The sequence below is a fragment of the Oryza brachyantha genome, chromosome 1 (genome assembly GCF_000231095.2).
Source record: "Oryza brachyantha chromosome 1, ObraRS2, whole genome shotgun sequence".
Lineage (NCBI taxonomy): Eukaryota > Viridiplantae > Streptophyta > Magnoliopsida > Poales > Poaceae > Oryza > Oryza brachyantha.
This window is the reverse complement of record NC_023163.2, coordinates 8,133,507-8,155,147: the sequence shown is the minus strand read 5'-3', so window position 1 is coordinate 8,155,147 and position 21,641 is coordinate 8,133,507. Positions and strand designations below refer to the sequence as shown.

At 42.3% G+C, this 21,641-nt stretch overlaps 3 protein-coding genes, 1 long non-coding RNA gene and 1 pseudogene across 5 annotated transcripts; all 5 read left to right on the top strand.

Annotated features, from left to right (window-relative positions):
* Positions 1–3,524: 3,524 nt before the first annotated feature.
* LOC102718401 (putative L-cysteine desulfhydrase 1) lies at positions 3,525–7,441 on the top strand. Its single transcript, XM_006644019.3, has 2 exons — positions 3,525–5,037; positions 7,119–7,441. The coding sequence occupies exons 1-2, from the start codon at positions 3,628–3,630 to the stop codon at positions 7,131–7,133; spliced, it is 1,425 nt and encodes a 474-aa protein (XP_006644082.1). The 5' UTR covers positions 3,525–3,627; the 3' UTR covers positions 7,134–7,441.
* Positions 7,442–9,171: 1,730 nt separating this feature from the next.
* On the top strand, positions 9,172–12,770 carry LOC102718119 (annotated as a pseudogene). The gene is made up of 12 exons (XR_422989.3): positions 9,172–9,239; positions 9,691–10,024; positions 10,123–10,183; positions 10,281–10,375; positions 10,453–10,565; positions 10,664–10,937; positions 11,149–11,261; positions 11,369–11,433; positions 11,530–11,671; positions 11,761–11,880; positions 11,966–12,054; positions 12,383–12,770. The product of XR_422989.3 is annotated as an aspartic proteinase-like (transcript).
* A 1,003-nt stretch (positions 12,771–13,773) lies between these two features.
* On the top strand, positions 13,774–14,351 carry LOC121053231 (malonyl-coenzyme:anthocyanin 5-O-glucoside-6'''-O-malonyltransferase-like). Its single transcript, XM_040519842.1, has 2 exons — positions 13,774–14,190; positions 14,280–14,351. Exons 1-2 carry the CDS (start codon positions 13,774–13,776, stop codon positions 14,349–14,351), a joined length of 489 nt encoding a protein of 162 aa, XP_040375776.1.
* A 2-nt stretch (positions 14,352–14,353) lies between these two features.
* LOC121055697 lies at positions 14,354–16,025 on the top strand. The gene is made up of 2 exons (XR_005812689.1): positions 14,354–14,830; positions 15,752–16,025. It is a non-coding gene; the product is annotated as an uncharacterized LOC121055697 (long non-coding RNA).
* Positions 16,026–19,685: 3,660 nt separating this feature from the next.
* LOC102712953 (phenolic glucoside malonyltransferase 2-like) lies at positions 19,686–20,695 on the top strand. The gene is made up of 2 exons (XM_040519834.1): positions 19,686–19,689; positions 20,055–20,695. The coding sequence occupies exons 1-2, from the start codon at positions 19,686–19,688 to the stop codon at positions 20,693–20,695; spliced, it is 645 nt and encodes a 214-aa protein (XP_040375768.1).
* The last annotated feature ends 946 nt before the right edge of the window (positions 20,696–21,641 follow it).

The window sequence follows — 21,641 nt, the reverse complement described above, 5'->3', positions numbered from 1 at the left end:
AGCGGCTTCTGTGTGCGGTGCCAGTCCGCCTGTCGGGCGTCGCTGCGTCGGCTTGTGCGCCCAAGCGCGTGCAGAGAGAGACCGTGAGTCCGTGAGTCCGTGACCGTGAGAGAAACCCTAAGTCCGTGACGCCTTGTTGGGCTTGGGCCTTGAAAGTTTGAAAGCTGAAAAGAAATGCTGCATGTTAAACCGGGTAATTATCCGGATACATATCCGGGTATTATCCGCAATATATCCCGGATAATCCGTATCCGTCCGGGTACTGTTCTCCTGAACCCGATCTCATATCCGCCAAAAAAAATACCCATATTCGGCTCCAAATCCGTGTAAAATCCCGGGTACCCGAATACATGACCCGAATTTGTCCCAAATTAATATGGGCGGGCGGGCGGTCGGGAAATACCCGCCCCGTTTTCACCCCTACATAGTTAGGAAGTGATCCATTGCTAAGAAAAGGTGTGGCCATTATTAGAAGTAAGACTAGTGAGGAGAAAAAGCTTGCACATAGCAGTAGCCACATGCCCAACCAAGGCTTGCACACCACCCTACTAGCAGCAGTAGTAGTGCAGAAGGCTTCCGCAACACCCTACAGGCTGTTGCGAGAACATCTATCGTGGACCTAAGAGTTGATCATGACCAAATGGTAAAAAAGACCTCAATAGGCCAAAGGAAGTTAGCTGTGATCGGTTGAGATGAGGAGAGATGGGTAGTTATATTTTAAGTCATATTTGTGGCATAGGTAGCTATATTTTAAGATAAAGGGAGTACTCAACAAGCTCCGAGAATCTCCAAGATGTAGTAGATTGAGCTCGGCGACATGTCAGAACTTAGATATTGATGCTTTACTAGCGCAACTACGAGAATAGTGCATGATTTACGGACATAGTTAGTAAGAATTTCAAAAACAAGGATCGTAAGATCCAAAGAATGGGGCTTGAGCACATCGTAGCCTTGTTGTAGCTTTGGTGAAGAATATTTGAAGATCAATCCAAGTCAAGTACTCGAGAAAGGGGTGAAATTATGCAGGATGATCTAAAAAGTATTTAAAAAGATGTGGAACTCGACAATGCGAGCTCGGGGGCTTAACGAACCTAGATCCATGGGCCTATTGACATGGAATGGACTACTATGAAAAGGGAATATGACATCCAAGGTTCATGACGATGTAGTTGATCATGCTAAAGAGAACTTATCAAATGAATAGTACTAGTTTACCAAACCACTCTCTCATTAGTCATTACAAGTTGTTAAAGAGAAAAAACACGTAAGTTTGCAAAAGAAAGGGAACTTATGATGTTTGTGGTTCATCTCACCTAATCAGTACCAAGGTTTGGGTTTGATAATTTAAACTTTTCATAAATCCATTAGGGTTTAGGGTCCTATAAAGTCCTTCATATTTGTTGTATTTTTTGCTGCTATCTAAAACCCTAGAAAATCCACTTTCCTATTAAGCTTGCATATAGCAATGACATGGAGATCACAAATATATCAATACAAATGGAGAGAGAATGTTACATATAGCTTGTTCTCCTTATGGTTCATCATTGTGTTTATGATCCATCATCAATGAATATATCACTCGTATTGAGTTTGGGATAAACCTATTTACCAACTCATAAAAAAAGAGATTAGACCAAAAAAGTCGATTAGTCACAAACCACCAAAACAACAATTACTCAAATGATTTGATCATAAATATTTCAATGTGTATGAAAGTAACCACCATCAACAATGTAAGAAACAAAATATATGTTGAGCTCATCTATACATATAAATATAAAGAAACACATGGAAATCAAAACAATAACATTCTGAATATAAACAACAAATGCTTCATACTGATATGGTTATGTGATGTGTGTGAAGAGAAAGTTATGTGTTCGAATCCTACTAATCACATGCTTGTAAATTTAATCCAAAATAAATTGGCTAAATTTCTAATTAGAATGTACAACCGTGTTATAGATGCCCGCTAAAAATCAAAATATTATTTGATTTTATTTTTATACCTAAAAAATCAAAATGTGGAAATCAATTTTTATTGGCGATTGTGTTATGTCGCCATCCAGTAGAAAGTGTTTTGCTCTGGTAGTTAGATGCTGCTAGCGAAGATAGTTGATTTCCACTTACCTTTAGTCACTAACGAGACGTCTAGCCACTAGAAAAGACATGATTTAGCCACAAGTAAAAATATCTTTTGTGGTAGCAGTGTTCACTTTATATATTTTAGATACACGAGAGAGACCAATTTAGAATATGTGAAGTGTAATACCTCATATTTTTTATTTCCATATCCAAATGAGCCTAAACAAGAATATACTCAATAAAATATTAATCTTATAAAATTAGATTTACCATTCATCACCAAAACTAAATTATTAACACTTGAACCTATACTTGTGTCTATAGTCATAATTTTTAATACACTTAAAATGTATCTACTTGTCAAGTTTATATATCCACAAAATTTTTTGTCGTATTACTGCAAGACATTCCTTGAGTAGGTAGTATTATAAGGGAGATAAAAACAGTTAACTTGAAAATTATATATAAATATATGAAGGGGTCACTCTTCGGTGTATTTTACTGGTAGTATTATACTATCAGTAGAACTAATCTCATCCGTTGATTTAAAATTGTATTCTGGTACTTTGTTAATTAATTGATTAGTAGTATTTTATAATTTTGTTTTTTGGCAATAAAAATCACAATAAAAAGACGATATTATCTCTTTAAATTTCTAGTACATATAATATTGTTGGTAATATAATTTAGTCACAACCGTCCGAAAAGACAGATCAACGGTGTGAATTAAATTCTCTAGCAGTAGCAGTAGAATGCATCGGAGCCGACCCCCGTATGAAGGGGGTAACCACTCCATGCCAAATGGAAAGTAAAGTAGAAGCTAAGATGAGCGTAAACTTAAAATTGTTGTGATAGTGATGTATGGGAAGGCGTTTAGTGCGCACGACCGTCCTCTAAACAATGATTTAACTTTGGATTAGGAGAACATTGATTAAGAATTTAAGATTGTTAATTCCGGACGTAGAGCTGATGAGCCCATTGATCAGACTGTCCGTGTACGCTGTGGATTGCAATCTATACCAACCGGGAGTAGAGGTTAGAATGTTAGATTAGACAGTCGTGTTGAACTCAACAGGTTTTATCTGCCCGCTGCTGTGTGGACGATGAGTGATTAGTTAATAAATTAATTACTACTACACTATCAACAGTTCAAAACGACGGCTATTTTGCCCACCTTTCCGACGTGGCACGTAAGCATCCCGCCGTCGCTTTCTCCGGGGTGTCCCAAGCCCACCGTTCGGTCGCTTGACGAGTCGCTGCCCAGTGGGGCCCAGCCCCGCAGCCCGTCCACGTAAGCATCGCCGCACCACACGAAAACCGCGCCCCGCGCCCGCGCGGTCGGTCGGCGCGTCGTCGCGGCTCGGCTCGGCTCGACGCGAACGCGAGGCCCCCATTCCCAATCCGCAACTCATTCCTCTCCTCTCCTCTCTCTCTCTCTCTCTCTCTCTCTCTCTCTCCCCCCAATCTCCACCTCCTGCTCCCCAATCCAAACGAACCAACCAACCGAACCCTAGCGTGCGCGGGCGGCGGCGGAGGGCGGCGATGGCGTCGATCCCGCCGGACGAAGAGGCGGCGGCCGAGAACGGCCACGGGAACGGGAACGGGAACGAGAACGGGAACGGGCCGTGCCCTCCCCCGGCGAAGCGGGCGAGGTCGGTGATCTCGGAGGAGGAGATCCGCGCCGAGTTCGGGCACCACGAGGCCGGGGTGGCGCGCGTCAACAACGGCAGCTTCGGGTGCTGCCCGGCGTCGCTGCTCGACGCGCAGGCGCGGTGGCAGCGGCGATTCGTCGCGCAGCCCGACGACTTCTACTTCCACGCCCTCCAGCCGGGGCTCCGCCGCTCCCGGGCCGCCGTCGCCGCGCTCGTCAACGCCGGGGACGTCGCGGAGGTGTCACTCGTCGACAACGCCACCACCGCGGCCGCCATCGTGCTGCAGCACGCCGCGTGGAGCTTCGCCGAGGGCCGGTTCTCCCGCGGGGACGCCGTGCTGATGCTCCACTACGCGTACGGCGCCGTCAAGAAGTCCATCCACGCCTACGTCGCCCGCGCGGGGGCCACCGTCGTTGAGGTGCCGCTCCCGTTCCCTGTTGCGTCCGCCGACGCCATTATTCACGAGTTTCGAGTTGCACTCGCCTTGGCCAAGGACGGGGGACGCAAGGTCCGCCTCGCGGTCATCGACCACATCACCTCGATGCCAAGTGTTGTCATCCCGGTGAAGGAGCTCGTTGCCATCTGCCGACAAGAGGGTGTTGATAAGGTGTTTATTGATGCCGCGCACTCCATTGGGCAAGTCCCCGTTGATGTGCGTGACATTGGGGCCGATTTTTACACCAGCAATCTCCACAAGTGGTTCTTCTGCCCACCTGCGGTGGCTTTTTTGCACACCCGCAAGGATGATCCGATAGCCTCCCAGCTCCACCATCCTGTTGTATCGCACGAGTATGGCAATGGCCTTCCCATGGAGAGTGGATGGATTGGGACAAGGGATTACAGTGCACAGCTTGTAGTGCCTGAATCTATTGATTTTGTTAACCGGTTTGAGGGTGGCATTGAGGGAATACGCAGCCGTAACCATGTAAAAGTGATTGAGATGGGTAGGATGCTTGCCGAGGCATGGGGGACTTTTCTTGGCACACCACCAGAATTGTGTGGTAGCATGGTTATGGTCGGCCTGCCCGGTTGTCTTGGTGTTGAAAGTGATGATGATGCGATGAGAGTGAGAACTATGCTGAGGAAGGATTTTATGGTGGAGGTACCAATATACTACAATTCAAGAAGAGTGGAAGGCCAAGAAATGGCGAAGGATAAGAATGGTGATGCAGTGACAGGGTATGTTAGGATCTCACACCAAGTTTACAATGTAAGGGAGAATTACGAGCAGCTGAGAGATGCTGTCAATAAGCTTGTTGCTGATGGATTCACCAGCAGCAAGTTGCGACCTTCGGAGAAGGTACCATCTCATTATAATAGTCTTTTCTTCAATTATTTCTTTTTATTTGTTTGCTAACTCTGGTTATCCATTGATGATTGCCCTTACTAGTGTAGAATTTGATAGATGAAACTGCAAAACCATGGTTGTTTTGTCAGTTGGTAACTTCGTATATTGGATATAATTGCCACTGAGCAGTCATGTTTTTACAATCCATTTACATTATTTGCTTATTGGTTTAACTGCATTCAACGTTTCCAGATTATACAACCATTATTATATTTGATGGTGCAGATATAGGCCCAGTTTGTGGTTGCTGTCTTGTGCTATGTCATTTTTTAAGCTGATATAGAAACATAAATCTACTGGTTATTCTAATTTGCTTTACAAATCAATTTAAGGTTGGATGAAATATGTTATCCAAACCTCATGTCTTGTCCTCACGCCTTGTTCCATTTTTTTTGGAACACAACTCGTTTGCAACTTATTTTAAAAGAAAAGAAGTTTACCAAATGCCAAAATGTCTAAAAGTAGTTGCACCAACCAAGATTACAATAATCGTTGAGCCTTTAGTGTACAACATTGTTGTTTGACACGGCAACAGAACAACTAAATGATAAATAACTGAGGTTTCATTGTTGGTACTAACCTTCACTATATTTGATGTCTCATCAGTACTTGATCTTATGCATTTATATGATGATCTACAATAGCATGGGTATGGCTATGCATGGATTATGAACTTCCAATGCTATGCACCGTTTCTCTATGTCGATAGAATGTGGAAAACTTTGTCCGGGAATTGTTCTATGCATGATTAGAGTGACAATATTTTCTGTATTATGTATTAGCATTCTAGTAAATCAAAACGGACAAAAGAGGTGCTGCAATACTACAAAAGTACATAGTTCTTACTAGATTTGTTCAAGTCATTTTAAACACATTGACTTGAAAGTACATGGCATTTGCTAGATTTCCTTGTGAAGCATAAGTATGTTTTTACCCATTAGTGTAATGTTTGCAGAATCAAAATGAACAAGTCTTTTTGGAACTTTAAGGAGGCATTGATGTATCTGAGACTGAACAATTGACTTTAACCATCTTATAGAAAATACAATTGATCTTAATTGCTAGAACTGATTGTGTGTTTGGTTGTACTACTACTTACTAATGAATGATCTCCCACATATACCATTTATGCAGTAACCTTATTTTACTCCTGATTGTATAGAAGCTTATTCCTCATGTGAAGCATAACATCATTGGAAAAAGAAATTTACGGTGGAGGCTAGCAATATTTACTACATTGGGCATTCACACTGACTATATGTTGATCGTGATGTCATAATAATAATGTTGTAGTTAAATATTACTTGTCCTAGAATAATATTCTACTCCTGATATCATTCAGTTTTGATAAACAGAACATCAAAAGCATACTTTTGCAAATTGTGATGGCTTATTCTTGCTTTTGATTATTGCATATTGATCTTAAAGAGGATTACATTTACTCATAGAAAAACAGTTATTGTGTTTGGACATTGTTTTGTGCATGCATAACCTTTGTAGTTTTATTACTGGAAATTAGCAAAAAAATGTTTCTATTTGCAGGAATATGTTGAGGTATATTGCATACGCAGTAATTCTTATTCACCTTTTGAAGTCCTCTTTGAGACCATGTGTTCTACTCAAGTTAGGATAGTTGGTTCATTTGTTACATTAGCAATTTTGCTAGCACCTGTAAGGGAGTTGTGCTTAGAAGCAAAAGTTTGTGTTATTGTGTGTTATGATCATGGAAGTTTCCCTAATTAAAACGGTTTAAACTTGGTGTAAATTGGTCCAGTAAGTCTTGTTTTCCATGAATGAAATTCATGTCTGGTCATGAGGGTGAAATATTCCATAATTTGTTGATAACAATAGTCCATAGATCGTATTCGGTTTTATCCATTTTTTTACCAAACTTGCTGTATATCTTGAGCTATTATTTTTTATGCAGTTGTTTGTAGTCGTTGATTTGTGAGAAGTACTTAATAGTTCATTCGGTTATAGTTTTCAGACAAGCTATGTTTTGATCTTAAAATTGATGTTTATGGTTGCCGCAGGAAACAATTGTGTGATGACATTACAACCAACCAGCACTCTGTTGGAAGATGTTGTGGCCGACTACTTAGATGTGGATCGCTGTCACAGCCAGTGCTGCAGTGAGGTCTAGTTCCCTACTGTAGTCTCACCCAATGGCGTCGCCAGTTCATGTAGTGTACTTCCAGAAACTGACAGAAGTGTTGTATTTGCAATTCGTCCGTCACAATAATGCACTGGCATGTCTTCCCCCCTTTCCCTCATTTTCCAGCTGTAATGTAAAAACAATAATAATCTGAATCCAAGAAGAATTGCAGCCGCTGTAGATTGAATTGACTGCTAGCTATCGATGGTGTCTTCGTCAAATAGCAGCGAATTGACAGTGAACCATCTTCAAGGATAAAAAGTCTCCAGAACTTCAGAATGCAGATGCAGAGACATGTAACATTTTCAGGCCTGGAGCTCTCATGTAAAAGATTAGCGTTGGGGTGTCACCATTGCTGGGAGTTGATGTCTTCTTCTACTGTGGCCTGTGGTGATCTCTTGGGGACGGGTTGACGTCCCAGTTCATTTTCATGGTGCTGCTTTCTGGTCCTTAGGGTCAGTCACTAATAACTCGATTTGGATGAGTTTGCCATGGGTTTATGAAGTTGTGATATGTGAAAGTGATTTTCCTCTGCCGGCAAGCAGCCTGCTCTCCGGCGAGCCGGCGACCAGGCCGCGGAAGAGGACTTGTTCGATCGCACCAAAGTAAGCACGTGTTATCCTAAGTCCTTCCGGAATCCGGAAAAGGAAAGGGGCTCTAAAATTAGATTATACTCTCTGTTTTTCTATTTAAGGTCCTTTAAGTTTGACTTGTCTCATTCATTTTTTTAAAATACATAAAATTATAGGTCATTCTAAAAATACATTTAATAATAAAATATTTACACTAAAATGATTAATAGTTACGAGTTTTTTTAATAAGACCATGATAACTCGATCCAAAAGTTAAGTGTGTCAAGAGTTAAGTGTGTCAAGTAAAAAATTGTAGGTAGTAAGTAACTAAATGATATGTTGCCAAATCGCTCGACTTAAAAAGTAGCTTTTCCAAAGATTTAGATAGTGATTGTTTGGTTTTTTCATGCAAACGACATATTTATAAATAAAAAATAATCTATGAATAAAATCTTTATATACGTATTCTTAGCGATCTAAGAGCCTAGGTTAGAAAATAAATTTCAGTAAAAGAACCCTAAATTTAACTTTAAATTTAAGGTTATAAATTTAAATTTGGACTTATATTCATAAGCAAAAGTGAAATAAGAGTGTTAGATATCTTTAGTCCTGAAGAGTTCTCTGTTTGTCATAAAATATATAAATCTTGATCTAGATATAACTACTATGAAATTATTATTATTTTTTTGGAACCGAAGGGGGTAAATCGAAGGAAATCCAGGGAACACCGACTATTTACTTACACTGCAGAGACGACTAAAATAATAGAACACGTTTCCTGGTTTTGCTGTCATTGGACGTTCCGTTCGCCTGTATTCTTATTTCCCAGCAAAATAATAATAATAATAAGCTAAAAACATCGGGTGGATATGATATTCTTCCTTGGTCTATCCGATCAGTCGCCAGCCTCTGTAGTCATTGCAAAATAAAGTGCCTGCACTATGCCATCAAGCCATCAAGGCATCAACTATTCAACCAAGTCACAGTGATCTCAACTCCCTGCCGCTTTCTCAAATTTTGCTGGCACCCCCACTTAAAAGAAATTTATTTACTCGGCATCCCTTTCCAAAGCACGTCCTTTTTTCTGCCTCTTAATTAACAATCAGCAATGACAATCTTTTTCACCTCCATGGTTCTCATAAAGACAAATTCTTGTCATTGACATGTAGGCCAGGACGGCAGGTTGCATTTGGAGCCCAGATGCCAGTGGAACCTGGGAAGTCGCGAGTTGGTGCGCTCGAAAAAGTCTAAAATAAATATCTTCCGGTTGGTTTCTTCTGGACAGGGCCATGCGACCAACGCTTTTATGAATTCATCTCACCGGCAGTGAGACAGAGGCCACTCTTTCTCCTCGAGTTCTTCTCCACCGGGCTTTCCCCTCCCTCCTCTCTGGACCGGGAAGCAGCTAACCTCTTTGTGCAAGAAAGGTACGATTACATACCTACTAGCTGCTTAAATTACTTGCTATTGGTCTGCAGTTAAGTTAATTGAGATCCTATCACTCTGTAGTAGTAGTACTTAAGCAGCCTTGCATAATGGAGTATCTGCTGTGATGCGTCAGTATTGACCATGACATAGCAGCTCTTCGATTCTCTTGCTGTGTTCTTGTGCAGTTTGATGCCTTTCTCCGTGTCTCCAAGGATTCTGAAAATCGCAGTTCTGTTTTTACATGTCAACTAGTTAATCACATGTTCAATTTCTTCTCATGGCTGCACTGCTAGTCAAACAGTCCGAGAGAGGAACTCTTTCGAAGTTCTAAATGATACTAGGTTACAGTTTCAAGAATATATCCATGATCCCTTCTATCTATTATCTAATGGATAAACTATGGTCAGAATCATCTTTTTAATTTCTAACCTCAGGGTAGTTCTGTTCTAGTACGATGGGACAGAAAAATCTTTTGCTGGTGACTTGCTTGTGGATTCTGTCCTGCGCTGTTCTGCTTCATGCTTCTTCTGATGGATTGGTAAGAATTAACCTAAGTAAGAAGAAATTGGACAAGAAAACCTTGGACGGTGCAAAATTGGCAAGGGGGGAGAGCCATCGTCTGAGAGTCGACGGTTTAGGTGACGACACAGTTCCTTTGGACAACTACCTGGACACTCAGTACTTTGGAGAAATCGGTATTGGCACGCCGCCACAGAACTTCACAGTGATCTTTGACACTGGAAGCTCGAACTTGTGGGTTCCATCGACGAAATGCTATTTTTCGGTAGGTTTATTACCTAAAAGACATACACGTTTACAGTAGAAAATGACTCTCTTTCCGTAAGGAAGAACGTTTGATGTTTTGATGTCTATGCTTTCCAGATAGCATGCTACTTACACCACAGGTACAAGTCAAAAGGGTCAAGCAGTTACAAAAAGAATGGTATGGTCGATCCGGCTGCATCTCAATATTATAGATCCTTTCGGAAAGTAAAACAATCTGTTAAAACACTTATACTGTTATTCGAATTTTTTTTCAGGAGAATCTTGCACCATTTCCTATGGCTCTGGATCAATTGCTGGTTTCTTCAGTGAGGATAGCGTGTTAGTTGGGGATCTTGTTGTAAAAAACCAGGTCAGTTATTACACAGTTGTCTTGGTAAACCATTTCTATGCATCATTGCTAATGCTGCAGTTCCATTTTTCTTTCAGAAGTTCATTGAGACAACCAGGGAACCAAGCCTTACTTTCATCATTGGAAAGTTTGATGGAATTCTTGGACTTGGATTTCCGGAAATCTCTGTGGGAGGAGCCCCTCCAATTTGGTACCTACTCAGGCTATTATTATAAATTGTGATTACTTCACAAGCTAAGTGATAGTTTTCTTTTAACACTCTTCTATGTGGTATGGAAAAAAAAACAGGGAGGGAATGAAAGAGCAGAAACTGATTGCAAAGGACATCTTCTCCTTCTGGCTTAACCGTGATCCTGATGCACCGACAGGGGGTGAGCTCATCTTTGGTGGTGTAGACCCAAATCATTACAAGGGGAACCATACATATGTTCCTGTTACCCGTAAGGGCTACTGGCAGTTTGAGATGGGGGATCTTCTTATTGATGACTACTCAACTGGGTTCTGTGCTGGTGGTTGCGCCGCGATTGCGGATTCAGGCACTTCATTGCTCGGTGGCCCAACGGTATGTACCCTTGAATCTCTAACTGATGTTATGGTCCTTGAGTATGCACTAGGAGGTACTACAAATTAACATTAAAAAATTGGTACCTTGCAGTATCTCCTTAAGGACTTAAAAAATATATCCTATGTTCCTAGCTGGTGGAATACACATCAGAAAAATTGTTTCGCAATGGCAGTACAGCTTACGTATTTACCTTTTCTACTGCTAACAGACTATTGTTGCTCAAATTAACCATGCAATTGGGGCTGAAGGAATTGTTAGTATGGAATGTAAAGAAGTTGTGCGGGAGTATGGGATATGATCCTTGAGATGCTCATAGAACAGGTTTGCCACTTGTCTGAACATTGGATTGAATGTTTTTGTGATGCTTAATGTTTTTTAATTGATCTTGAATTCTCTGACCAAATATAAACCTTTTTATGGCTGGCCAGGCAAACCCTCTGAGATTGTGCTCTCAGATCGGACTTTGTGAATTTGATGGTACACGATTGGTCAGGTCAGCACAACACATACATGGCATTTAATTGCCATCTTAATATATTTGTGTTTTTCCCCTTTTCATGACAAACCTGTTCCGTGAATATATATGCAGCAACAATATAGAGTCCGTCATTGATAAAGAAAAGGTGGGTTCAGATCTTTCCTGTACTGCCTGTGAGATGGCTGTTGTCTGGATACAGAATCAACTCCGACATAACAAAACAAGAGATGTCATTCTGCAGTATGCTAACCAGGTTAGTAGTGGTTATTACATCCTTTGCTCCGTCACACCAGGCTTTCTTGATTGCGAAGCATAACATTCCCATTCCAATTTATCATGCAGCTCTGCGAGCATCTCCCAAGCCCCAATGGTGAATCAGCAGTCGACTGCGATGAGATCTCAAAGATGCCAAACCTTGCGTTCACCATAGCGAACAAGACCTTCACCTTGACACCAGAGCAGGTGGCTCCTCAGTGACACACTTGGGCTTATCCTCTATGCTGTGCACATCATGCTTTCTTAAATCTTGCCTTCTTCTGTGATGCAGTACATAGTGAAGCTGGAGCAGCAAGGCCAAACCATTTGCATCAGCGGGTTCATGGCATTCGATGTGCCACCACCTCGCGGCCCTCTCTGGTAGGCAAATTACACTGACATTCGGTTTGGAGGAATTTTAACCTGTAGGAATAGGAAAAGTGTAGGATTAGAAACACATGCCCACATTAATTCATATGAATTTTTTCAAAAGGTTCGAGTGGATGAAAATTTTCTTATGTTTTTCCTCTACAACATCATGTAAGAAAGGACAATTTCCATTGATTTTAATATACTTCATTCCTATAAACCAAATGGCTTCAATCCTTTGTTTTTTTTCCTCCAAAACGAATAAGCCCTAAATAGCGAAGCTCCATGTTGATAGGTTCTTTGACGTTTGACCCATCTTGTTGCATTTTGTGTTTTGCAGGATACTTGGAGATGTGTTTATGGGTGCATACCACATTGTCTTCGACTTCGGCGAGAACAGGATTGGGTTCGCTGAATCTGCTTGAGGATCATGCAACATATAGCTTGTACTGTAATGTTTGTTAGGAAGCTTGTCTCCACGGTATTGTAAGCTGGGATGTCTATAGCGAATCTTGTGAAGGAATAAAATGCTTTCACGATGAGCTTTATCAGCTATGGCTCGATATGGATCTGGATGATACAATGCAGATGTAATGAACAAATGGAGCATGATGAGAATTAGGCCTTTTCATCTGATCTCATCACACACACACATATATATATAATGGATGGTTTATTTGGCATATAGATATATAATGATGAGCTGTACAACTTTTGATGATTTTAACAATGGTTGTGCTGACTGTTTATGTATCTTAGTATGAGGAGGCCATCTTTCCCCTTTAAACAAATTGTGATGGATGCAGTTAATAAGAGGAATATATAATTCACACGAAACTCAAGGTCTTAAGTTAGTTTGTTCCACCTGGTATACCAAACCTATCACCCGCTCAGAACGATATGATACCTGTGGAACCATACTTAATACCGTAAGTACTATACATTAATATAGGTTGTAGTACATATACATAATGTTGTCTTTATAAATAGGGGTAAATATTCGATTAATTCACCTAATTCGGTTTTGATCTTTGGTCTTCAACTAAATTATGTTTACTAGAAACTCAGAATTGCCGGTCTTGAAAAAAAAAAGAACCAGTCAATTTGGTTTCGGTCATGATCAAAATTTAGCAACAACTTCACGTATGTAAATAAATCATAGAAATTTTCAACACAAAAATCATAAAAAAATCGTAACCACGTGTGAGTAAAGCCTCTTATTGGGTTGCATGCGAGTAGAAATGTGAAAAATTAAAGTTTAATCCTATTGAACTTAGTTAATGATATGTCGCATCTGGACATCTTTTTGTTAACTCGGTCTTTTTGGTTAATCGAGGAGGCTAACCAAATTAACCGAATAAAGTTTGGTTATTTATTATAGAGGACCAAATTGATAACCGAATTTCTCGGTGATTTTTTGGTTCGGTCTTTTCTTTTTGCCTACCTATTTTTATCAACATAACTTAAAGATTCTAGCACCCCAGATAGAATGTTAACGTCAACAAGATAACTTATTACTACTATGTTATAATGGGATTTTGGATTATTGTATCCCCAACTGCAAAATAATGCTGGCTCCGTACAGACATCGAGGCAGGCAACGCGACAAGATCACAGCGACAAATTTGAGCCACCATTGCTACTCTGCACATCCACACCACACACGAGTAGCTTGCTCAACCAATCAGCTTCCTACTCCGCTAGCTTAGATCGATCGGATTCGGATCATCAATGGCCTCCGGCAACGAAGTGGTGAGAGTCGTCGCCACCACCCGCGTCCCTCTCCTGCGCCGGCCGCCGCCGCACCTCGAGCAGGTCCCGCTCTCCCTCTTCGACGTCTGGTTCTTGCCGCAGCCGCCGATACAGCGCCTCTTCCTCTACGACGACGGCGCCGACTACGCGTCGCTCAAGTCGTCCCTCGCCCACGCCATCGCCATCTTCTTCCCGCTCGCCGGGAAGCTCACGCACCTGTCCTCCACGGGCGACGTCGTCGTCGACTGCTCGCCGCCCGCCGTCGGGGACGGGGTCGCGTTCCTGGAGGCCGAGGCCGACGGCGACGCGCGGGTGCTGTCGGCCGCCGAGAGGCATGACGTCCCCGCGTTCTTGCGGCTCGTGCCCAGCCTGGAGTCCCCCGAGCTCCCCGCGCCGGTGCTCGCCGTGCAGGCGACGCGGTTCGTCCACGGCCGTGGCGTTGCGGTCGGGGTGGCCATGCACCACGCCGTGGTGGACGGCCACAGCTTCTGGAGGTTCATGGACGCGTGGTCGGCGGCGGCGCGCGGACGTCCATTCCCAGCTGCGCCGGCGTTTGACCGGTCGGCGATCGTTCACCCCATGGCTGCCGACGTGGCACGGCGCATCCTCCGGAAGGTGACACCTGATCGGAAAAAAATTTGGTGGGCGAGGGGCTCACGCCCACCTCCCTGCACTCCGCCTCCCGATGGCGAACACATGAGCAGTCCACGGATCGGACGGCGACACGCGCTCGGCTCCCCATCGCACATGGTTGCGCTCGGCTCCACTTCACACCGCGTCGGCTCGCCATCGCCCATCGCGCTCGGCTCTTCTCCTCCAGACTCGATTCCTTTTATCGTTCTCCCGATTCGATTCGGGGTGGAAAGCGCATCCCCTCCGTCATCCAACAGAAGCGCCGCCATGCTACCCCTCCCCCACCTGCCATCGAACAGAAGCGCCGCCGCGCTTCACTCCCCCACCCGTCGATGCGGCCGCGCCTCATCCCTTCTCCTGCGGTGTTCCCCTGCCAAGGACGCTATCGGCAACGGTGGAGATGGTGAGGACCGCCCACATATATCTGATCGATCGACGTCCACAGAGTTGCTCATCATATTTGCCTTGTCGATGAAGATGTTGGCGTGTTCAATTTTGTAGGAAGCTACTCGTAGTAATATGTTTCCTGCTGCTTTCGAGATGCTTGTTTCTGTTGCTTTCTGCCTTTCCAAATGTGCTTATGTGCTAGTAGCATCAGTCAAAAATAAGGGCCAAGCTGCTGATAATCTTGTGAAGAGAAGATGGCCTGCACAGTAAGGCGTTTGATTCACTTCTTATGCTTCTCACTTGGATGATTTGGAAACAGAGAAACCTGAGGATTTTTTAGAACAAATCAAACTTAGAGGTGGAGTTTTTCAATGATATCCGGGCAGAGGTCATAATCTACAACGAAGCAGGAATATTCAGAGAAAGGGAGGGCTAGCCTTTTTCCTGTTCTTTTTTCAGTCATGGTCCGGTTTTGGGAATGCCTGAAATCACCGATTGACAGCTTCCTGTCAATTGTACTACTGATCTTCTCGATCAGACCTGTACTTACTATCCTTTTTCCTTAATGAAATATATGCTCCAACATTTACAGCTTGGATTGAAACTATGGTATATTTGTTTACTAGTTCTATTGTATTAACTAGTGATATATGCTCCAAAATTGTTACAGAAAAACTAGAAAACAAATTTAATATTTGGATTCATATGTTAGAAAACAAATTTAATATTTGGATTCATATGTTAGAAAACAAATTTAATATTTGGATTCTTATGTTTTGTAAATGCTTGCTTTGGTCAAAATGACTCAGTTTTCAATTAACAGAGGCAAAATTTTGTGCTTATGGAACATATACACTAGTAGATTACTTTGGAGTTATGATAAAATGTGTCATTGTACTTAATGAACTGACATCATAACATGGTCTCTATTATACAGATACATGATGCTGAGGGTGGAAATTTGACTGTGGATGAAGTCTGTCAACAAAATAGATGATAATGTGGTATCTACTGTACGGATGGGTGGTGAGGGTGGAATTTTGTTTGCAGATGAAGTCATATTTACTGGGTATTGTCAGCAAACCAGTGATGAATGTATTTACTGGGCATTGTTTAGAATTGCCTTGATTGATGAGAGTACTCTGTTGTATGGTCTTTGAAGCTTGGATCCAAATTCAGATCCTTTTGTAATATGTATATTTTTTTTTATATCAGAGTAGTTTGTTGAGGTTTTGGAGCTTGGACACAAACTCATATACTTCTGTAATCTGTACATTTTTATCTGAAATACATATGGTATGTTTGTTGTTCTGGAATATGCAATATGATGGATGTGTTAAACAAAATGTGATTGTCTAAATACCATGTAATCTGGGTTAAAATCTAGAAGGGGACGGGTTGATCTAAACTGCAAGTATATTTGGAGTAACCAGACAAATTATGATCTCCATGTATAATAGCACACATGTACCAATTTGGTTAAATCTGAACTGTAGTGTAATCTGGAGTAAAGTCTGTAATAAGTGAACTTTCTTATGATGAGTTGACCTGAACAAGAAATATAATTTGGGATTAACCTGTTGAGTGCACCAAAATCACCCACGACACTAATAATTTTATTGTCAGCCAGTTGTATAATCCAAAGCCTTCGAACATGTCCAGTAAAAAAAAATAAAATGTAACTTTCTAAGATTCATGATTTTGCACCCCATCAAAATGCAACTTCCTAACAGTTGTTTGAGTTGTGGCATCTTGACCAACTCCCATTAAGAGACTTGTGTATCCTCCTGGTATGTATGGAGCAACCATTGCAGAAGGATTTGCTAAAAAATTGAAGTGTGGCATCGTGGAATTAGCATATCCACCTTCAACGAAAGGAACATCTATGTTTGAAGATGCCCCAACATTAAATTCCTGTGTCATATCACAAGAAAGTGTTCACAAATCATGCTTGTAATGGAATGAATTGTGAAAGTAGCTAATGTCTTACAATTATTTGGTTTGGCTCAGCACGTTCATCTCTTGTTTCTACATTATTATGTTTCAGATCTTCACCTACAATGCAATATATATAATAACAGAATATTTAAAAGAAATTTTACACACATAAGCAAAAGTTATTGGACTGGTCACTACCTTTCTTCTGGGCACCCTTCTTCTTCCCCGTGTTCTTTTCAACAATATTTTTACTACGTGTCTTCTTTGGACCTTTTATTACTTGAGGAATTTTGAATGATATTACACCATTTAATGGTTCTCAGACACATTTATTAGGAATAGGAGGAATCTCATTGAATTTTTTATGCATCTCACTTAGATAAGTATCCGCTTCCAAGTTGAAGTCATGCATGGTTTTCTGCAATTTATTCAGAAGTTATTTTGACGATGAACACTTCAATGCAAGTGATGTGGCCTGTCTAGATATAAGTGCTGCCTGTGTTTTCAAATCTGCCTCTTCAGTTCCTGGTTTTTAAATATAAAATCCACTTTTAGCATATTTTGTCCATCTAGGCAGTATATATTGCGCTGGCAAATTATATACTCCATTCATATTATAGACTCTAAGAGTATGTTTACACAATAAACCTGTAAGATATAGTTGCCAGTTTAAACAACCTATATTAAAGGATACAAAATACAATTTAAGCGACACGTAAGATAATAGTAAATATACCTATGCATTCAAACATCCGACAAGTGCACGAAATGGTTGAATTCTCAGTATTCAATATTACTGTTGCTCCACGATCAGATTGCATATACTTAACAAACAAAGAATGTAGAGTTTGTCCCCGTAGCTTCCAACAATTCACAAGACAATGTAAATTGTTTTTTAAATTCTTCCTCAAACTCTGAATACATTCTCTTTGTATATGATTCAGCTGCAGTTTTTAACATAGGTAGATTTGGAATGTAGAAAACTGGGGTCTTTCGACGTGACTTAAAATCAGCCTCCAACTCATTCGACCTTAGACTAACTGCAATGTTCTCACATTCTACGAGGAGTTCAGAAAGACCCAATTTCCTATGAAATCTTTTCTTGAAGACATTATTCATACCTTCACTCCTTTGGGTCGAGTTCATGTCTGCTGTAAAAGAGTCACGGTATACCGTAGCCCATTTTGCCCTCAAACCATATAGGTTTTCCATCCATGAGTTATTCTCAAGGTTGTATTTAGCCAACAATTCATGCCAATTCTGTATGAAGTAAATCTCTTCCCTGTCTTCGTAGATACATCTTCTGAAATCTGCCCAGAACTTGTTATCTGACTTGTCCTCTGACTTGTTTTCCGACGCATGAATTACATGACCAAGATGTTTAGCAGCATTTAGGCAAATATGCCACAAACAAAGGTGGTGGGTTGTATTTGTGAATACATAAGCAATTGCTGCTGTCATTGCCGCATCTTGATCTGTGAAAATTGTGCTTGGGTGCTTTCCAGACATTGCTGCTAGAAAGGTCTCAAAGAGCCAAACAAATGATTCAATGGTCTCATTGAATATAAGTGCACACCCAAAAATTATTGTTTGCTTGTGATGGTTGGTGCCAAGAATCGGAGCAAAAGACATTTCAAACTTATTAGTTTGAAATGTGGTGTCAAAGCACACAGCGTCACCAAAGCATTTGTAATCCATGATAGATTGGCCATCTGCCCAAAAGAAATTTGCTATACGACCATCTTCCTTGTCCACCTGAACCGCATAAAAAAATGTTGGATCCTGTAACTGTTTATTTCTTAGGTATTCAGATAATGTTTGTGCATCATTGGCTTCTAAGTACTGTCTGCGCTCGCGACCAATCTCATTATAGCAATCCAATCCAACTTAGAAAATGGTACTTTGTCTTCCCCTCCATAATGCTCCTTCATGAAATCAAAAACTTGGGCTGGCTTCATTCCAGCCCGTCGTATATGCCCAATTAATTTTCTATCTGCCTCTATAATCTCTCGCTGGGACCTCAACTTATGTGGCTTATTTGGACTAGCAAGATAATGGTTGTGCTCTAGTATGACTTTTTACACTGTCCAAACCCTCTCTTTGCTGATACTAAATTGAACACGAGCATCACAACTGGTCCTTGTAATATCCTTTTGTGATGACTCATTTTCTCGATATCCTTGGCTACTGCAAACTAGATGTTTCTGACATAAACTACCATCTTGGCGGTGCTTCGTCTTGCTCTTTCTAACACTGAACCCAACTTGTCCAGCATAGGTGTTGTACATCTCATAAGCCTTTTCCTCGGATTCAAAGTCATTCCAACTTTAGGTGTGATCAAATTTTGTCCAGATTTATCAACCACCTCCTATACATATGAATTATCAATTAAATTTATACTACAACAAATAAAAATATATATATTCTGTCAAGTTTGTTACTTATATTTTTTTACCACATTAGGCACTTCATTCTCCACCGATCCAACATGTGTCATTTGTTGTCCCTCTTCTCCATGATCACAACCAATAGCATCATTCACAGACGAAGCATGTAATCTACATCAAGAAGAGATCATGTGGTGACCAATCAGCCGGCTGGTCCTCAACATGGCGACGATCATGATCAAACGAGGAGCAGCGGTAGCAGTTACCTGAGGACCGACGACGATGGAGCAACGTACATGCGATCCATTAGGGCTTCCACCGACGTCGTCGGGCAGGGCTTTGCCGCGTCGCCTTTCATCCCGGGCGCCGTGATGTGAACTGCCGTTTGTTCACCTTTACCGACGTTGTCGTGGCCATCGCCGGCTAGGGCCTCGCCGTGTCGCCCTTCCGCCATGGGCGACGATAGTATCCGGGATATGGGACGGGAAGTGATCGCACCAAGAAAGAAAACGATGCGAGATGTTTTTGAGCAAGCCGACGTGGGTGATGGGTGAGTCGGGCGATGGGCGAGCTGACGCGTTGCGGTGAGGCGAGCCGACGCTATGCGAAGAGGAGCCGAGCGCAACCGTGTGCGATGGGGAGCTGAGCGCGTGTCGTCATCTGATCCGTGGACTGCTCACGTGTCCGCCATCGGGAGGCAGAGTGCAGGGAGGTGGGCGTGAGCCCCCGGCCCACCTAATTTTTTTCCACCTGATCTACCACTAGTAATGCAATTTATGTGTTTCCTTTCCGATAAAAAATCTCATCAAAATATGTGATTTTTGCCTGATCAAGTAAAATTTCATCGAAATTCGTAGCTCCCCACCGCAAATTTGTTGAGGCGAACGTAGCAACATCACGACACAACCACTCTAGAGCTCGACAGCCACCGCATCGCCGACATCAAGAACCGCATCGCGGAGCTCGACGAGGAGGCAGCCACAACGACGAGCCCCGGGAGGGAGCGCCGCCTGCTCCCATCCACGTTTGTCGCCGTCTCCGCCGTCGTCTGGTCGTCCGTCGTCCGGGCCAGGTCGCCGCCCCAGCGGGACGACGGCGCAGGTGCCGGCGCCGGCGACGCGAGCACGCACCTCGTCTTCCCTGCCGACTGCCGCCCGCGGCTGGACCCGCCGGTCGACGTGGCCTACTTCGGCAACTGCGTCCGGGGCTGCGCTGCCTCGGCGGCCGCGCGGGAGCTGGCCGAGGCCCCGCGGGGCGTCCTGCGCGTGCGCGACGCGATCCGGAGCGCAGTCGACGGGTTCGCCGAGCGGCCGATGGAGGCGTTCGACACGTGGCTCGACGCCGTCGGCGCCATGCTCCGGCAGCCGGGGTTCGTGGCGGTGACCGCCTCGCCGCGGTTCCGGCCCTACGACGCCGGTGGAGTTCGTGTCAGAGAGCACGCCCGAGGGCATGGTGGTGGTGACCGGCGGGAGGAAGGAGGCGAGCATGCATGTCTCGGCGTGTCTCCGCCCGGAGCACATGGTCCGGCGTTCAGGTCACAACTTCTTGATTGGTGACATGTAAATGTGTTCAATGGGAAACATTGGGTATCATTTGATTTTTCTTAAGACAGATAACAAAAACGAAATATTCTCTTCGTATTTTAATAGATAATGTTATTGACTTTCTATATATATTTGATAATTCATTTTATTAAATAAACAAACTAAATGTTTTTAATAAAACAAATTTGAATGATCAAACACGTTGATTAATCAACATGTCATCTATTGAAATATAGAAGTACAGTCTAGCTTAATATATTACTCCTATGCCCTATCTAACAGGGCATCTCAATAATGTGTTTAGTCAAACTGATTAGAGTGCTTCACTGATAATCTGTTGGTTGCGTTAAAGCGCTAGCAAGAGGTGGTAGCAAAGTCTTACAACTAAGAATGTTTGGCAGTGGCCACACACAATCCCACTTTGTTGGGGATGAATCATGAAACTAATCATGTGTTTGGTTTGGGGATGAAGTGGGATGGGTTAGGTTCATTCCTGTTTTTTTAGGATGGGATGAACCTAGTTTCTATTTGGTTATAGGAATGGAACGAACCCAGTTTTCTGTTTGGTTTGAAGAATATGATGGGTTGGAATGGTTCTATCCCTTGTTTGGTTGGAGGGAGGTAGATGGGTTACCTAGATAGAGTTACCTCCTCATATTAATCGGTAAGGTTACCTCTCACATATCATACACATTGCAAAATAAAAATTGAACATGAAGACCACATTTATTTGAAAATAAAATATATTCATATGACTATACTTGGAAATAAAATACATTCATATAACTATACTTGGAAATAAAATACATTCATATCGTATAGCCAACCAAAAACCAAAGCAAAATACCAATAGTTAGCATAAATCAATCATTGCATCATTGTATGCATATTAAGTTCAAGCCATACATAATAAGGAGTTCAAGTCAAATTAAAGTCTTACACAAAGTAGCAAATGGAA

Excerpts from the sequence above, each read along its gene's own strand:
- LOC121053231 (XM_040519842.1), top strand. The coding sequence starts at position 13,774 with ATGGCCTCCGGCAACGAAGTGGTGAGAGTCGTCGCCACCACCCGCGTC. Across the intron at positions 14,191-14,279 it reads CCCCCGAGCTCCCCGCGCCG|CTTCTGGAGGTTCATGGACG; the intron begins GTGCTCGCCGTG and ends GGACGGCCACAG.
- LOC102718401 (XM_006644019.3), top strand. The coding sequence starts at position 3,628 with ATGGCGTCGATCCCGCCGGACGAAGAGGCGGCGGCCGAGAACGGCCAC.